General features: G+C 39.0%; 1 protein-coding gene and 1 pseudogene across 1 annotated transcript; both read left to right on the top strand.

The window, feature by feature from the left end:
• The first annotated feature begins 36 nt into the window (after positions 1-36).
• LOC148330382 (lysophosphatidylserine lipase ABHD12-like) lies at positions 37-3769 on the top strand (annotated as a pseudogene).
• Positions 3770-6219: 2450 nt separating this feature from the next.
• On the top strand, positions 6220-19306 carry tm9sf3 (transmembrane 9 superfamily member 3). Its single transcript, XM_088305528.1, has 15 exons — positions 6220-6436; positions 7573-7768; positions 9629-9751; positions 12602-12762; positions 12898-12975; positions 13393-13524; positions 13604-13770; positions 13841-13935; positions 14022-14152; positions 15359-15498; positions 15711-15779; positions 16855-17001; positions 17080-17163; positions 17258-17334; positions 17809-19306. Exons 1-15 carry the CDS (start codon positions 6344-6346, stop codon positions 17874-17876), a joined length of 1761 nt encoding a protein of 586 aa, XP_088161654.1. The 5' UTR covers positions 6220-6343; the 3' UTR covers positions 17877-19306.
• The last annotated feature ends 18 nt before the right edge of the window (positions 19307-19324 follow it).

Genomic DNA, 19324 nt, shown 5'->3' with positions numbered 1-19324 from the left:
TCCCCATAGCAAAACGCACCGGGATTGCGGTTCAAAATGAGACAAAGAACTTATAAAAAGGATGTGTCGACCTCCACTCAGACAACAGCCGAAGTTCAGAAGAAGCACAGAAATGTGTAAGTTAGCATGTTAATTAAATGTTGTTGGAGTCAGTCTAGAAATCACATTGTCTCTCTGTAGGACTTATAAACATGAATTGTGCAATGTCATATCGAACAAAGGGCAGATATCGGTAGCAATATTCAGTGCAAGTACAATAGAATACGGAATGACACTTTTTGGTGGTTAATTATGCGACTTTTGAGAGGCGGGTGGAATAATGCAGTCCAATATGGTTCCCTTGAGGGATGTAGGGAAATCAGTCTTTCCACTCAACGGGCTCTTCTGTCATATTACACTGTTATGGAAGTGTGTGTGTGAGCGTGTGTGCGTGTGTTTTGGGTCGTAGGGGTGTATTGTCCATCATGGAAACAGTCTGAAGAGCACCCTCTATTGTTCTGTTACCTCTCGCAAGGTCAAACCGATCTAATAAGAGTCTTGGCATCCTCATCACATCATTCAACTCATTCATCGAATTATGGGTTATTATTATTAGAACAATCAGAATATATATGATTTAAACATCAACATTGTACATGAGCAGTATTCATGTGGTCACACATGTATGTCCGTCGAATGGCTGACACTTGTAATTGACCTAACACAGTGATTCTCAAATAATGGGGCAGGCCCCCCTGGGGGGCGGCGCTGTGGCGATGCTGAGGTGGGGCCGTGTGACCCTGGGGAACATGCTTTTTTCGTAGTACTGAAATTAAGTGTAATTGCACATCCACTCCAGTAGTTGGCAGTGGCGCTCTCATTGTTCATTATGCGCAGCGAGTATTAACTCTGCGGTGTAGGTTTGTTTTGCAACGAAAATGCTATTATTTGTAATTGCGGCGGAGAGTGGGAGGTGGGGTGGGGACGCAATTTGTTTTCTTCTTGCTAGAGGGGGCGTAACAGAAAGTAATTGAGAAGCACTGACCTAACACAAGATTTTGGACTGTGGAATGGTGGTGGAGTACACCGAGATAACACTAATGAGTACAAGGAAAAATGGAAATGGATACCAAAATGAAAGTCATGTAAACATGTGCGTTTCCCCGCGAACACAAAAGTACCACCTGGAGAAATCGGGTTTCTCAAGTATTTTCTCTGCTGTCCTTGCCTAGGTCCCGGTGGATGAAAAGTCGTTTATTTGTACTGTTTGTCATGCTTGTTTTGGCTCCTTTCACCCTGATCATGTCACGGGAATTGATCCAGCACTTTGTTTACAAGCACAGAAGTAAGTGAATTCCCAATAGGAATATAAATCCTTGATTTTCTTATAAAAAATATCCTTGCCTTCTGTTTGCAGTCAAGGTTCCCTTCTTTGTTGACCTCAGCCAACCTGCTGATTTCTCCCTAAATCACACCATAAACATGTACTTAACATAAGGGAAAGGAATTTCTCTTGGTGTATGGTGAGTCCAGTATCTAATTTTAAACAGAAATTACATTTTAATGATCCACTTATTAGCTTTGTATTGTTTTGACTTGCCCCAGGCACACAGTGCCTGATAGTCAATGGAGAGAGGCACAAAGCAAAGACTTGGCATGGTATGAAAGCATGTTAAGTGACGGAAATCCAGTTTTTATATATCGACATGGGAACACAGGCACAAGGCATGTTGGAAATATGGTAGAACTCTTGTGCACCAGGTATTTGAACGTTAAACCAGTTGCAATTTTATTTCTCGCAAACCGTTTCAACAGGGCAGCTACTCATCGGGTGGGAGTTTCAAAAGTGTGTGATTATCCACACAAACCTATTCATTCACTAACAATGATGGTAGTAAACCAGTAAAGCTAGTCCAATGACAAGTAAGACTTAATTTGTCAACAGGTGTTGAGTGCACTTGGTTACCATGTGTTGGTGCCTGATTACAGAGGTTGGTGAAAATAAATGATTATACGGTATTTATTATTAACTTATTTTTATTCCTAATGATTGATCGCTACGCTGAAATGAAAACTTCTGCAGGAATAAATAGCAGGCAGTTGAATTTTCAGTAAGCCTGCCATGCGGCGCTACATTTGCTTTGCGTGAGGGCCATCTAGTGGTGGCTATGTGAAACTGCATCTAACTGTCTTCAGCGAACACCTGACAGGTTTTGGAGACTCAAGTGGTGAGCCAACTGAAGCTGGACTCACTACAGATGCCCTCCATGTGTACAACTGGGTCAAAGAACGTAGTGGAAGTAGCCTGGTCGTCTTTTGGGGACATTCTATTGGCACTGGGTCAGTTGGATTTGCAACTGTGTACAGGCAGCATTACGAAGGCAGAGTACCCGCCTACCGTTTTTGGGAAATACAAAGGAAGATAATGTCGTACTATACAGTGAACCCTTGATTATTAGTTTTCTGTTGCAAATTAACCTATTTTCTAATTTATGTTGATAGTAAAATCAGATTTCCATTTCATTACATTCTCTGTCCATAGTACTTACATGCAATGCCTGAAAAGGCAGATTTGATTTTCTTCAACAAATGCTGCTTTTGTCAGAAAGTTCATCTTTAATGTTATTCATGTGGAAAGTGTTGTTGTTGTAATTCAAATATAAAAACATGTCTTTTAGTTTGCTTTAGAGGCAACAGCAACAATGTCTCAGATGTTGACCTTGTACGTTTTTGTTGCTTTGCGCACCTCAATAATGTTCAGCGGTTCGTGTTATATTTTCAGTACTGGAAATAAAGTGGAAGGCTATGTAAAAGCCAATACGAAGTAATAGAAAGGAAATTATTGCTAAAAATGCATATGAACCTTGTATATGGTGTCTTTGCAGGGTGTCGACTAACACTGCAGTCAAACTCATAAATGAAGGTGGGTTCAACTATACACAAGTAAATATTAAATATCAACTATAATTCAATTTTACTGTGACTGCATCAGCAGATATTGTTTTAGATGGTGTGATTGTGGAAGGCACCTTTCATAAAGGTAAAGAGAAACTACCAGGTCATCCGTTTTCTTGGGTGAGCTTTGCCAACATTTGCCACTTTATACCACGTCATACGTTTATTTTCCACAAAACATAATGTTGATCTTTATTTGGTCTTATTTGCATTTTTTGTATAAGTATTACTGGAAGCTTCCTGGCTGGGGATACTTTTTTCCAGAGCCTTGGGCTGAAAATAAACTTGTCTTTCCCAATTTGGAAAAGTAAGTTTTAATGATAGGCAATGCCTAACGTGTTCAAAGATTCATTTTTATTGTAATTTGGTAAAACTAATATTGATATGCTTAACATGATTTTCGTTTATTCTGCAGTTTAAAAATAATGAAAAGCCTGCTACTTTTCTTGCATGCTGAAGACGATCCATTTCTCATTCAATCTGCTCAGCAGGTATGACTGTGATTATTTAACTATTTCCCAAATAAAAAATGGTTATATTAAATCATTAATTGTATATATGTTTGACATTTCCCGCCAGCTGTATGAAGTAGCAGTGAGTGCTCAGAATGCAGAGCGAGTAAAGTTTGTCTCCTTTGAAGGTTCTTTAGGGTATCTACACAACGGATTATACAAAGACCCCCGTCTGCCGGACATCATTAAGTGAGGAAACCTTTCACTGATTATTCCACGAAATATATTTTTTAAAAAGTTAAATACATGGCAACACATTCCAAGGTCCAGTGACTTAACAGTTTATCATTTTTTTGCACAGAAAGTTTGTGTTGTCTTTATGAAGTGGGAAGACGCCTCCGACAGATGTTTAATGTGTGTATGTCAGTGATATAGTCTTTAAAGTAGAAACAAATATTTGCTTTGTCTCAAATGCAACATATTGTTCATTATGTAGATTGTTTTATAGACATAATGAATGTAAAAAAAAAAAACATTTGGGTAATTACTCTAGGAAATCTAATTAAAGTAAGCCAAAGCTGCAGTAGGTTCCCTGTTATGTGGCGATTCCTGGAAAACAGTGTGAATTTGATAGATTGTGCAAAAATCATTGTTAATCAATTGTCCTTCGCCTCCAAGCAATTCAGGCAAAAAACAAGTGCACTGCTTGGCTGCAACCAGCTGAGGCTAGAGTGATTCAATATTATCTTGCTGTCTAGAAAAGCAAAATATCACCAATTGGAAGTTAACTAGTTGAACGCATACCACCACTTTGACTCAACTTCTTCAGTCATGCATGCTCCGCCCACTGCATTATTGACATAACTCTCTGAAATGTGCTGTAAAGAATGTTGATTTTGGATTGGAAGAAGGATAGGAATGAATTGCATTTGTCAACTGTAAAAGAAGTTAAAATTACACTGGGTTGGAGGATTTTGTTGATGGTGGAGAAGAGAGCCTTTTTGGTTATTGCAGTTGGAGTGGATGAGGTTGGAGTAGTAGGCGGAACGGCTGGAGTTGAAGGGTTTATACAGCTGAAGATGACCGTGTCCTCCAGAGCTGGCCAGCTCTTACGTCGTACTTCTGGTCACTTGGGGAGACCTGTCCTGTTGCACTGGGAAGAATTTTTGAAGATGAAGAAAAAAAAGGCTGCTGTTGAGATTTACCTGTTTTTTAACAACGTGGGGATGTGTATTTGACCAGCTTGTAAAAAAAAAGAGGAAAACAAGCTCTGTATCACACACACACACACACACACACACACATACACACATATATATATATATATATATATATATATATATATATATATGAGGAAGTTCAAAAGTTTAAGATGAATTTGCTTCAGCGGAAACAGGGCAGCTTTTTGAGATACCAGGCCAAGCAGCTGATTTCTAACCAAGACAAATGGTTTGAAAATATATTCGTTAAACTGATTGGCCTTCATGATGAACTCTCTTTTACTGACCGGGAGCATGTGGTGACTGCCTTCAAGCTGACAGAGACAGTAAATGTGGACCAACTCTATGATGAGTTCTGTGCAAGGCAGGAGGAAACACAGAAAGTCAGGCAAGATTCTACAAAATCCACAGAGGAGAAGTGGCCTGCAGTATTCAAGAAAGCCGGAAAAGCAAATCTGATCTACATGTTCAAGATCATCTCATTTGTCATCAGTGTGCCATGTTCAAATAAATGTCTTTGTGGATAGGATTTTCTCTCAGATTGCCAATAAATGGTCAGACTCAAAAAACAGAACCGATCAAAAATTAACTTTAAATATCTGTAAACTGTGACTTGTCATGTTAGGACTTCTCTCTCGCTGTGCAAAAGGACAGAAGACTGCTTGAATCAGTCAAACGCAGCCAAAAGTATCCATGGAACAAAATAATTTTCGCGAGTCACACTCTTATTTTGCATTTCAGTTTTCTTGTACCTGTTTTTTAATGTGAAGAGCCAAACTGTGGTTTCTTTGAGTTTTCATATGAAGTTAGTATACAATAAAGATAAAGAGAATGTACGCACTTTGAATCAGAATTTGCACTCAGTTTACATCATTAAGGTATGGCACCGTGCACCTGTCCCTTATTTAGGAGTGTGAGAGTTGACAATCCTAATTCTCGTATATGTACATCCACAGTATTATTTATGACATGGGATTTTTTTCCCTCGACATGAAAGTATTACCCACAAACGCCCACTTGGCTAAGAGGTTTTCGTTTTGTTCAAATGAAGTAAACCAAGTGAACCCATAAACTTACAGTATTGCAATATATTGAGCGTTGTAATGGTAAATGTTGGAACTGGAAGCTTTTGTTTGACTTTTTCCATGCCATGCTTAAAATAACAGTACTTAACGTTGCCCCGTATGTTTGTAACTCAACGCATGTCTTTCTCAGTTTTGTTGACTTTATTTGCATGAACGGTGAAAGGTGAAAGGTATAAACTGCGTTCACTTTGGCGTGCGCATTTGATTTACATAAAGGCTAAATAGACGTGCGATAGGAAGATTGATCTTTTATAGCGAGGCTGGTTCGTTTCGTATTTGTCTTGTGGTATGATTCACGTCATATAGTACCCTTTGATAAACGTGAAGCTCCGGTTGGCATGAAATTAAAAAAATAAAAGCTCCCGTTTTAGGAAGTCGGATGACGTGGCTGAAGGTTGCGGATGAGGCGCAGTCACGGTTTCCATATTCATCGTTTCATCCACCGCTTTCCAGCATGATTGGATGAGCTGAGTCACGTGGTGGACTTCAGCCAATCAGAAGTGCATCCGATGAGTAATCGTGAAACACTTACGCTATATGCGTAGTGGAAGAACGTCCCAAAAAATCTCCTCAGTCATACAACCAGGAAGAAGGTGGGATAGCCCCGCAAAGCTAACACCCCCGATCTTTCTGCACACTTTCACCGAAAAGAATGGGATCATCCTGGTGGAGGGTGGCAGCTGCGGTGTTCCTCGGTCTCCTAGGCTCCTTATTACCTGTCGAAGCAGATGAACATGAACACACAGTAAGGCTGCTTTTGAAGGCCGAATGAAAGGGCTCTTCTTTTAAATAATGGACGTTTGTGCTGTGTGCAACATGCTAACGTTTTGCTTAGCTTTAGAGTGAAGCTGCTCTCGGATCGCAGAGACGAGAACCACTCGTCGTGTTCTTTCTCGTTAAAAATTGGGCTAGGCTTACCAGAAGCTAGCTAACTTGTCAACGCTTGTCGGCCTAAGTGCTTTTGGCCAAACGCTTGCCTGTTGGTTGGTTAGCACGGCTTTTTAGCTCCTCAAGCTATTTCGGAGCACCGGCCGGCGGAAGCGACACTCAAGTTTGACGAGTCACGTTCTCAACTCTGGTCACAGAAAGTGTTTTGATATACTATTTTGTAAAATTATCTAGAGTAGCGACTAAAAGAACAAGCCTTGCCTTCGTCCGTGCTAATATGTTGCGAACACTAGTTAGGTACCAGGCCTCACAGTAGTCTCTCGATCTGACAGTTATTTTTTTCATTTTTTTATATGTATTGATTAGAAATGCAAAATAATGCACTAAATGGAAATATGCTACTACTTAATCGTGCACTTGTCATGCCTACGGTACTTTCCACGTTTGCTTTTTCGTTGCGTCAATAAGGATAGATCAGTGAAATTTGGGTCAATATCGCTGTTCTCATCACAATCGCATTGACATAAAAAACGTTCCAGAATAATTCAACTCTGAGGTCTTCCTGATTTGGGCATGTCACCCACACTGTCTTGGTAACTACAGTGCTGTAAACACACACTGGTGAATGGTGTGACATAATTCAAACTTTTTTTAAATCGAGGGCTGAAACAGTGACTAGTTGCAGATTAAATATTTCATTTCATGGTCCATAATTATAATCCTATTATGTGTTTAGTTGAATGTCAATCTCAAGATGTTAATATATTTAGCTGTTTGCATATAAATTGTGTGCTTGCAATACATTTCTAAAACATAAAGTGCGAGGGCTTTACTAATAGGAATTTGTAACAGAGCTACACAACACAATGTATATTCAATAAAATGGTAATTATTAAATTTTCTTTTTAGGAGTATGGGGGTAATCTCAGTCTTTTTATGATATTGACACACATTATGTCCAGCCTTCATGCTAAGAGTCCTTTTCCTTTTCAGTACACAGATAAGGAGGAGGTAGTATTATGGATGAACACAGTGGGGCCTTACCACAACCGACAGGAGACATACAAGTATTTCTCTTTACCCTTCTGTGTGGGCACAAAGAAAACCATCAGTCATTACCATGAAACACTTGGAGAAGCTCTACAAGGAGTGGAGCTGGAATTTAGCGGCCTTGACATCAAGTTTAAAGGTATTTACCAGTAACTGTTGCACCAAAATGTAATACATGAGCATTTCATCAGAGGGATCGATTGCTTTTAGGCTGCCACAAACCACTAGTTTGCTAGTCGATTTATCATGATTTTGTCGACTAATCAGATCATATGTAAATTGTGGCATATCATACCAGCAAGCAACTGCTTCTATATAACCTGTGTTATATTGCATATTGAATTCTTTAAAGTAATGTGAAAATAAAAACAATTAGCATGGTAGTCCATTAAACTTTGTTTAAAAAAAAAAATAGTAGTATCACTATGATGTAGAATTAAAGTATTAACTTGATTTACCAAATTAAGGTACATACATAGACAAAAATCCTTTAGGATTAGGACAAACTTGTTTTTTGTACTGTAATGTCATATTTTGAAGTGAATTGGGTTATTTGTGCTTTGTTATATTATGCTGTGTTGGAGCAAATATGTCAAGTTCTTTTATGTTGAGTGATCCTGTTTCTGATTTCTGACATTCTGTTCGCGAGTGGGAACCAAAGAGAGAGAGAGCAAGCTAGCATGCATCGTCGTTGTGTTTTGGCATCATTATGACTTCACATGAAATAAATGTGTTTTGTTTAATTAACGGACATTGCCTAATACATAACCCCTAGTAAATCCTTCAGTATATTAGCATACCCAAACATGACATCGTGTTGTGTTGCACAAAACTCAGATGGTAATCTACATGTTCTCATGATAGCTTCTGGACACGACCGCCGTCTGTCAGAAATGGAAGCAGCAAAAACATGCGTTCTTTTTCTTTTCTTGTACCTTTGTGCTGCCATGAAAATCGCGTTTGCATAGCATTCAGTATTTTGGATGAGATGTGCCCTATCTTTTGGGTTCTGCTGCGAACACCTACAAAACTAATAACGATGACCTCCATCCATCGTGAATTCATTGACAATGCATAGTTGACGCTACAATTAACAACAAAGACATGTAATGGTGGTATATTGAGATAAGTGGTGAATGCTCGGACCGCTGTGTTGGTGTAACATGGAGGAGACGACAGTGAGGGCAAAGGGGCACATGTAGGTATCGTTACTGGTATTTTGTTGACAGACTACTGATATGATTAAAAGTACTGTCCAGGATGGCAACGGTGTTCTCGACCTAAAACGAAAACAAAATACCACTTAGAGCTTAGCGTTGGTATCGTCCAGTACCTGAACACTGTTTTGATCAAAATAGTTATGACTGGGCATAAATATAGACATTTTATTTTTTTAAAAATGGAATTCAGTAGATTGTTATACAAATTGTTGGTAATTCAGGAGAAAGGACAGACGGGTGAAAATGGTTGTGGGGAAATACACAGTTCTGGTAGATGGACGAATAGGAAAGTTTAGTGTCTGTAACATTGCTGGTTGGTGGGACATGATTTTCCTTATGAAAAATAAATGGAATAAAAATACCCTTTTTTGGGCTTAGACTCCTTGCCTCTTTTTCAGTGAAGAATGTATACAATTTCAACACTTTTCTGTTGGATGAAGGATTTAATTGATTCTCTCATAGTCGCGAACATTTTAGCAGAGATGGGAGTAAGGCGCACATCAAAGTTCAGATCATTTATTACATATCAGACCTGATCACAGATTTCCACCAGACTCACGTAAACTGGCTGGCTCTGACACAGAAAAAATAGGACCCCACACACACACACACTAAGTGTTCAGAGGAGTAGACATTTTAAATCTGTCCAGAGAACACAGCGATTGTCTGAATTCGGACAATTTTCTCATTCCTACTGCTTTTCAAAATGTAGATTTATGCGTTCACGTTTGCAGTTTGAATATGTCACTCAACATCATGCATTTGCTCCACCTTTGCAGATGAAGTCATGCAGACAACATACTGTGAAATAGATATGGACAAAGCCAAACGGGATGCTTTTGTGTATGCAATAAAGAATCACTACTGGTACCAAATGTACATCGATGACCTGCCCATCTGGGGTAAGTGACAATCAAAAAGCTCAATGCATGGTCATGCTTTGTATAGATCTGTGTTTGTTTTTTTGTCTTTGCAGAAACAGTTGTTTACCCATGTATGAACATTTTAATTGCTTGACACCCTCCCACCCTTTGCTTAACTTCTAATAAAAGTTGGTGTGAAAAAAATTGAAATATCGAGGGAAAGTCAAAAAGTGTAATTGGCATATATTTCAAGCTTGTATTGGTTTCAATTGTGATCATTAGGGCAGAAAAAGGAAAATATATTTATCATGTATTCTATGTATATGTATAAAAATGATCTTAAAGAAACGTTGGCCTGAGAAGTGTCTGAAAGTAAGGTCCTCAGCACATTTTTTACCTTCCTTTTGTATTAATGACAGCATTAAGTTGCGTGACACGGAGATGAATAAAGACTCATGTACCTTGATTTCCAAATGAAACGTGAGCTAGACTTTCTTCGAGGACTTGGGACCGCTGGGGAACAGAACCTTTCTCCTTAGCCCAGCGCAGACGCTTCTAATATTGTTTTTGGTTGAGGAGTGGCTTGAGTCATGAAATTTGACAGCTGTAGCCCTTGTCATGCAACATCTGTTTGTGGTGGTTGTTGATGCACTGACATCAGCCCGAGTCCACGCCAAGGTTATTTTAGTTAACGAAAACATCAAACATTTTTTTTAACGAAATTAAATCAAAACGAAAACGCTTTTCCAAAAAATGAAAACTGAAACGACGATTTACATTTCTAAAACTAACTTTGATCATACAAAAATGTCTTTGAATTCGTCTTTGGTAATTAATTTAATCCACAAGCCTTTGGGGTTGATCTTAAAAAATGTTGGCACCCACCTGTACATGTGCCACAGAGCGTTATGTTCAGTTGATGTCATGTTTAATTTTAGTTTATTTTGCACAGTTTAAATCAGGTATTCTATAGTAATATGCATGCACAATGTTATACTACATTGGATGGATTCCATTCCTCGATAGCACCATTAATTAGAGGAATTTAGTGTTAACAATGAAGCCACTCTTAACTCATATGTGTGCCACACCTGTGGCTGCTCAAACAAAAGTGCATATAATAATTTTGATGGAATGGGTGGAGTGCACGTACATTTCTCTGTGTTGTGTATCTACCGTCAGTGAAGCAACAATTAATGGACTTTGACCTCCCTCGGTCAATGTGTATCTTTTCCATTGAAATATTACAATAAATCATTCATGTGAAAAAGCTTGACTTGTCGCAGCCACTTTCTCACCTCACCATGTAGGAAGATAAAACTTCTTGAAAAGAGTTCAAGTATATCCAGGTCATGGTGAGAGAGAGAATTATATTACCATGTTGGGCCCCCGCTATCCGCAGGGTATAGACACCAACCCTGGCCGCCGCGAATATCAAAAATCTATGAATCGCAGGGGTCACCCAAAAAGTGATTTTGATGTCTATGCAATAGGGATGTCCCATGATCAGAATTCTGGGCTGATCTCATGATTTCCAGCTAATCTTGTATCAGGTAAAAAAGAAAAAAAAAGTTTTTGACGTAATTTGTATTTTTTTTTCCTTGTAGCCATGTAATTAGTGTGACACGCGCACACACCCACAGACCCGAGCACAGCTCTCTTGTGTGCAGCGACAGTGCGGTGGGTTTGTCTTCATAGCATATTTGGGTGGGGCGCCAAGCTCCGAGATGATCCTAAATAAGTCTCTTGCCTGATATAAAGAAGCTTCCTTGCTAAACGGCTTCTTCAAAGAGTTGAGAGGGCTTAAGAGTGCGACAGACAGGTTAGCAATTGTGATTAGTTTGTAGCATCTGTCGGCTTGTCCTAGCTGCTGTCCGTGCAAGCAAAATGTTTTCATATCACTCTTTGTGCCTCTTTAATCACAATCTGTGGAAAAGCTTGAACATTTGTCTATGTCTTTCTGTTGGGGAGGAATGCTTTTTGGGAAGCTCCGCCCACTACGTTAAGTGCTATATCTGCGATCTGGCTGCAGACACACCCACTTTGTTACCGGCGCTCTTGTATTTCCAGTACCAAAAAAAAAAAAAAAGAGACACCTGAAACATTCCATCGTGTAACATTGTGCAAAACGAAGATATTGCTGTGTCATTGGCAAGTTGTTTTGTACCCCGGAATTATTTAGTATTTCTTGTCCGACTCGGAAAAAAGAGGTGGGTTGCCATGGGAGTATAAGCTCTGACCTTGATTTCTGATCACATGATCGGATTGGGACAACTGTTGGCTTTATTAACAGCTTCAACCAAAAAGTAGACCTTAAACTATGATCCCAAAACACTTGGCACCCCCATAGCATTTCAAATTCTCAAAAACACATCTGACAAACTACAACTATCGAATGCATCTTTATTTTTAATAGCGCTTTTGCAACAGCTGCTGTAATAAAGCACTTTAAACAACATTTAACTTAAAACAAAAAAAGTCAGGTACAAACTATTGGTGCTCTTATCAATGACTTTCATTGCCGATGACAAAAACCAAGCACCCTCCCAGATGTGGTTTCTGTCAATTTGAAATAATGTCCTGTTTTTGTATATAAAGGGTTGAGAATTGGAATAGAATGTTTTCCGCTCTGTATCTGAATTTGCATTAGAATATGCAGCATAAAAACCCCGACCATAACACCCAGAGTATAAACAACTACCATTGGGAATGACGGAGAAAGTTTAATGGCAGTAAATGTACCCGCAAAACACAGGAAAATCAGTGCGATTGTTCATTATATCTTGTATTACATTTACCATTTTTTTACGCTGAATATTTCCATGTCCTTATCCACTTCTTAAGGTTTATTTGCGATATAAGATTAACTCCATACCCATTGCTTTGCAGGTATTGTTGGAGAAGCAGATGAAAATGGAGAGGATCACTACCTTTGGACGTACAAGAAATTGGAGATTGGCTTTAATGGCAACAGAATTGTTGATGTTAATCTTACTAGTGAAAGCAAAGTTCGACTGGTGCCCAACACAAGGATTGCAATGTCTTACTCTGTGAGTTCTGGATGAGTTACAGGAATTTTCTTTGGTATAAGTGATAATTATGGCTGTGTCTTGAATGGAGGTAAACGTGAGTTTGTCGTAGACAAATGTTATAAATAATTGAAATGTTCCTAAATGCGTACCCAGGTGAAATGGAAGAAGTCTGATGTGAAGTTTGAGGACAGATTTGACAAGTACCTCGACCCGTCCTTCTTCCAGCACAGGGTGAGTGAGATGAATGTATGCTTTTAGGTCACGTTCCGTGAACATCCTACTTTTCCGTTTATTTGTATATACTAAAATAAAAATTCAAAATATCACAACGACCCTTTTGGTGTTGACGCTTCACTCTAAAAAGGTCTGACATGTGGCCCAAAAGTTCAAATGATGAGAAACAATAACTTGCATTTACATAGTGCCTTTCATGGGCCCCTTGGACACTATGCACTATGACACACAACAAGTAAGCAGTGTGTGCACGATCTCAATGCATTTGTCTATTTCTGTTTTGATTCCTTACGGTGAACTCTTCTCAAAAGAGTAGAAGTCAATCTTGCGGCTAGATAATGTTTGATTGTTGTCGTAGCCCAATGAGTTATTGCAAACACAGCTTAATCGTTGGTATTCACTCATTCTTCCTAGATACATTGGTTCTCTATCTTTAACTCCTTCATGATGGTGATCTTCTTGGTGGGTCTGGTGTCCATGATTTTAATGAGAACTCTCAGAAAGGATTATGCCAGATACAGCAAAGAGGAAGAAATGGACGACATGGTAAGATCACTCGTGGTTCTTGAGTGACAGTCACCTGGCCTTTCACGCGAGGTTTCAGACAATGCTGTTCCCCCAATAGGACCGAGACCTGGGAGACGAATATGGTTGGAAGCAGGTGCATGGAGATGTATTCCGGCCCTCAAGCCATCCACTGATTTTCTCCTCACTCATTGGTTCTGGCTGCCAGATCTTCTCTGTATCCCTCATTGTCATAATTGTGGCAATGGTTGAGGATCTTTATACAGAGTAAGTCATTAATTACAGTTCCACGAAAGGAATCATGGTTTTAACAGACTTGTATCATTTTGCTTTGCAGGAGAGGATCAATGCTGAGTACAGCCATTTTTGTGTATGCTGCCACCTCCCCTGTTAATGGCTATTTTGGTGGAAGCTTGTACGCAAAACAAGGAGGTATTGTGTATATTTGAAAATGAACCTTTTGCATTTGCATGGCATATTCTAAATATGGTTTTATTATTATTTTTTGACTAATACAGGCAGAAGATGGATCAAGCAAATGTTCATCGGGGCCTTTATGATCCCAGCAATGGTGTGCGGAACCGCCTTCTTCATCAACTTCATCGCAATCTATTATCACGCCTCCAGAGCGATCCCATTTGGCACCATGGTGCGTTTACACAGACATCCAAACCTCAATATATCATCGAGGTCAATAACTAGCATTTTTTTCATGTGCAACTGAATCGCACTAACCTTAGGAAGCAGCTGGATTGGTTTGTAATATGGCCGAGCCTCGCTTTTTGTGATTAATCTGTTCCATAAAGTTTGACTCAAACTGAATTCTATGAAGACGGAATAAGCAGGATGACGCTCAGATACCAAGTAAACTATCAATTAAGTTGAGCATAGCATAGGATGGGATTGTGTAGGAGCTTGTTTCCAGGAAATGAGTGGCAGAGTCCCACAGGCAGCTAGCTGAGTTTAGTACAGAACATTTTCAACTGTATATAAACCGAGTGGATGTATGAAAACTGGGACAACATCTTGTATAGCTAAAAACTAATAGGATTTGAGCAGCTTTATTAGTAGAGTAAATACCGGAACAATCTAGTCTTAGTGTTTGTCGACCCTTGCAACGTCAGTTGCTGGTGATGTCATGATCTTAGGTTAGGTTTTTTTTGGGGGGGCGGGGTCAATATTATTTCCTTGTAATGCAATATTTCACAACTTTTATTGAGCCAAAGCACATCAGTATTTACATGAGAAAAGTCTCACATTACACCACCAAACAGAAAAAGGCCACAAAGTCTATGCAGTATACTGACATTGATCTTGTTTCAATTCACTCGATAATGGAGAGGATCATTAAAAATGGGGGATACGGTGTATTCTCTCCAGGAATATAATTGGACAGAGTGGTGTGGCAGAGATGGATTTATTCAAATCAAAGAGCCGGTCTTCCGCTTGAATTTGCTGTGTTCTGTGATACAAACAGGGACTCATCAGTAAAGCATTTGCAATTGTTTCTGAACCAATAAAGAGAAATTGGTTTATTTACCGCGGCACATCAGATGAAATCTCACGGCACAACAGAGGTGCTGTCAGCTCAATGTCAACTAATTTGCTGTTATAAAGAACAAAACTTAACATCAATTGGAAGTTGATTTACATTTATGGGAGCTTGCCCCGTGTGTGCTGGCTGCAATGATCTGCTTAGTACAACATAGGCATCAAAACAGAAGTTCTCAGGTTGGTGTAACGCTGTATTAAGTAGATTATAGCAAGGGAAGAATTCATTCTACAGTTGTTGTATAAGTTGGCATTTCACTTTACTATTATTGCCTCAACTATTATTGTCTGTGTCCATGTGCAGGTGGCTGTGTGTTGCATCTGCTTCTTTGTCATTCTGCCGCTTAACCTGGTGGGAACAATTCTGGGAAGGAATCTTTCTGGCCAGCCAAACTTCCCATGCAGGGTGAATGCTGTTCCAAGGCCAATCCCTGAAAAGAAATGGTAGGTGTGCTTCGGGCTACCTTCTCTCTGGGGCGGAACTAGCGGCGTCATTTGCGCGGTGACCTTCTCTTTATTAATGTTTACAACCCTCAGATAGCACTGCTGCCCGTTGCCCAAAGGAAATAAGTGTCTCGATTTTCAAACCATTATCCTCCTTTTCCTTTTTACTTGAAACGCACTAAAGCCATATGTGGTCATTTTTCTGCTGGTAGGTTCATGGAGCCAGCTGTCATCGTCTGTCTCGGTGGAATCCTTCCTTTCGGTTCCATCTTCATTGAAATGTAAGTTGACATCCTGAGAGAGAGTTTAGGATATTTTAGGCTTATCTTTATTAGACACTAGGGCTGCTCGGTTCTGGAAAAAACATGAATCCAGATTGTTTTAGTAATAATTCAAATCACCATTATTCAAATGATAATTTTTGTGGTACAAAACCAAAAAAATTATAAATGGAATAAAATAAGACAAATCAAATTTATCTTAAAATTTAAAAAAAAGTGCAAATATATAAATTCAAGTGTTTACCTTGTATAAAGAATGCATTGGTGCATATTTGCTATACTCTGATAAATTGCCGTAGAACTGTTCAAACATTTAAATAAACAATTTCAATAGAACGCTCAAATTTACATAGTATATTTAATTTGTATACAACTTTGAAGCTAGTACCAGCATTCCCGAAATGCGTAAAAATGATGGGAGCAACTGAATTAGAAGGCGGTACAGTTTTTGTCTGTAAATATTTAGTGCGTTTTAAAATGACACCAAAAATTATATGCTGAGTTGCATTAATACTATGAAACTATCTGTAAATTAATACAAAAATAAATACTTGTAAACATATATCACTCTTCTTGGGCACCAACCTTCTTTTTTTTATGTAGAAGAGTGAAAGCATATGAGTATAGTTAGGGAAATGCACCGTGTTAAAGTAAACGAAATATAAACTATTGGTTTTTAATATAGTTTTTATTTCACCTTTATTCAAGATACTTTGATTCGCTCCTCTGGTATGCTTAATTTGATCTTCACTTTCAAATGCATGCACCTGGACTGGGGGGGACTTTAAATTTTTTAGCACTGTAACTTAGTATATTCTGACAATCTCGGTAAGTTAGTCTTTTTGTTTTATGTTGCCATTAAGGTCTTGAGGCAAAAGAGGTCATGGTTTTTTACTACGAGTACTGAGATTTCCGAGTTCATAAACGCAACACTTGGCGCGTGCCTAGCGTGTGACAAGGAAAAACAGTTTTTTACGATTTGCTAATTTTGTAATCCTTGAGTGCAATAGTCGTAATAGAATTTCGATTAATTGCACAGCTCTATTACGCACGTTAACTTTTCTTCCCTCATCAGGTATTTTATCTTCACATCTTTCTGGGCCTATAAAATCTACTATGTCTATGGCTTCATGATGCTGGTCCTGGTTATCCTTTGCATTGTGACCGTGTGTGTCACCATCGTGTGCACGTATTTCCTGCTCAATGCCGAGGACTACAGATGGTGAGCATCTTTGTCTTAGACTGCAACTTTGAATGAAAATCTGTTATAATAATGCCACATAACATTTTTCCTTTTCAGGCAATGGACAAGCTTCCTGTCTGCTGCGTCCACAGCAGTTTATGTTTACATGTACTCCTTTTACTACTATTTCTTCAAAACTAAGTGAGTTTGAGTCTGGCAGATGGTATTTTATTTATTTTTTTTTTTTTTGCACAGTTGCACACGCTCAAGGTTTCTTTTCTTTGGCGTATTTCAGGATGTACGGGCTGTTCCAGACATCCTTCTACTTCGGTTACATGGCTGTGTTCAGCACTGCTCTTGGCATCATGTGTGGTCAGTCCTGATTGTTGTTCTTAAAAAAACAAATTATTAAATACAAGAAATAAGACAAAAAAATGAGACATGACTAGAAATGTAATGTAATTATGTGCTTAAATAAACATTGAACATTTTAGCTTTTGTTTGTACAACAATTCATCCAACCTTGATAATAGTGCTAACATTTCTCTCCGGGTAAATAGCTATCCTTCCAATTTCTATGGCGCTTGTCCTCATTTGTGCAAGTGTGAGGTCAAGCCTATTCCAGCTGCCTTTTGGGCAAGAGTATTTTTCTAAATCAACATTGCTCACCTTTTTAAGTCTTTATGACTGCACTAAATGTTATTTTTCTGGGAAATATGCTCCATTCTGAATGATACACTCGGTATTTTGGATGCATTGGATTTTTGTTCTAAGCATTTTCAGAATAGGCGTGCAGTATAATGGAATCCCAAGAACTTTAACTGAACGTTGGTGTGTTTGTTGCAGGTGCGGTCGGTTACATGGGAACAAGTGCCTTTGTGAGGAAGATATACACAAATGTGAAAATAGACTAAAGCAGCACGGCGAGGTGGCTCGTGGTCATGGAATCGCCTGCGAGCATCCTGGAAGATGGCCGGCAAACAACATCCTTTGTTAGTTTTCTTTCTTGCAAAGAGATTGTGAGAATCTCACTTTGTACAATGTAGTTTTCCATTTTCTGAATGATTTTCAACGCTGCAACATGAAGTGATCAGATGCAAAGCTGCGAATGAGGCATAAAAAAAAAGGGTTCTGTTTTTATCAGTTGCTTTCATACAAATATTGGGGGCAAATGTTTAAGGCTTACGTGGCTTCTCTTCCAAACCAGTCCCACCTGAGACCAGACTACATATGTTTATGGATGGAATAGTGCAGCTCTCTTCAGTGAAGAGGCCTAAGTATATTGAAAGCCTTTATTTGTTCTATTGTGTCAGAATAACAGAGTTGGCTTTGTGCCCATATTCTGACTTGATTTCTATTTTGTATTCTTGAAGTCAACTCACAGTAACGTTAGTGCATAGTCCTAGTACTTTGTTCTCATTTGCTTTCACTGCAAAAAACAGATGCTGTCACTTGAGCCATTCCCCCGATTTTTGGCGGCTCTAACTTCCCTGTTACGGTCCCTGTCCATCCAGTGGCAATGTTCGAGTCCTGCTGTACTTGACTGCGGAGACAAGAATGAGGGTCAGATCAGCAGTTGGGGTACCATAACAGACTTTTAAATGGATGTGATGCTTCCCCCCAGGTTTAGTCTTGTTTTCTTAATGTTTGGGTTTGAATTATGTCTACATGTAAAGATAATATATGTATGAGGGGAGTGTATATAACCTTAATGTACCTTTAGATGTAGATCCCAAATGTATTTTCATTGTACAGATTTACAAGAGGGTGTTTTTTATGAATCAGCTAAAAACAAAAGGTATGTTTAGTGCTTAAGGTGGGGCTGGTGGCACTGGTTTATCTTGCCTGAAATTGCATGGGGGTGTTCACCAAACCTGACTGATCAAATTGTTTCGCCGGTAGGATCGGCTTCACATTGAAAGTATGCATTGTGGAGGAAGGAAGGTCTGCTTAGTTTCACTTATTGATTTCCTATTATTTAAAGCTTTAAAAAGGCCCGTCATCTCTTAAGCCATTTCCCTTGCACACCATTTTTGTTGCCTAACTTGACACGCCATGTGTGAATGTCCAAAGGAATGAGCTTTGTTTTCACATACTGTACACGACGTACACTTAATTGTCTTCATATTCACACAAGAGTGCTGCAGTCTTGCAAAGTCTTTATTTACCCCTGACATGGTGTATATACAGTATGTTCCCTACTTGTACTGCCTTCTCAGTTCCCGTTCTCCCCCACTGAAGTTAATTTTGGCACCTCAAGTTGTGTACCAATGTCGGATTTCAGAGACATTTTCATCCTGCATATTGTTGTAAAAAGAGGAAATAAACATGTTTATGTACAGGGGTTGTGATCTTATGCCCG

Source organism: Idiotropiscis lumnitzeri, chromosome 9, assembly GCF_059441095.1.
Source record: "Idiotropiscis lumnitzeri isolate Australia: NSW breed Sydney's pygmy pipehorse chromosome 9, RoL_Ilum_1.0, whole genome shotgun sequence".
NCBI lineage: Eukaryota > Metazoa > Chordata > Actinopteri > Syngnathiformes > Syngnathidae > Idiotropiscis > Idiotropiscis lumnitzeri.
Note: the sequence above shows the minus strand (reverse complement) of the source record. Positions and strands in the feature narration are given on the sequence as shown.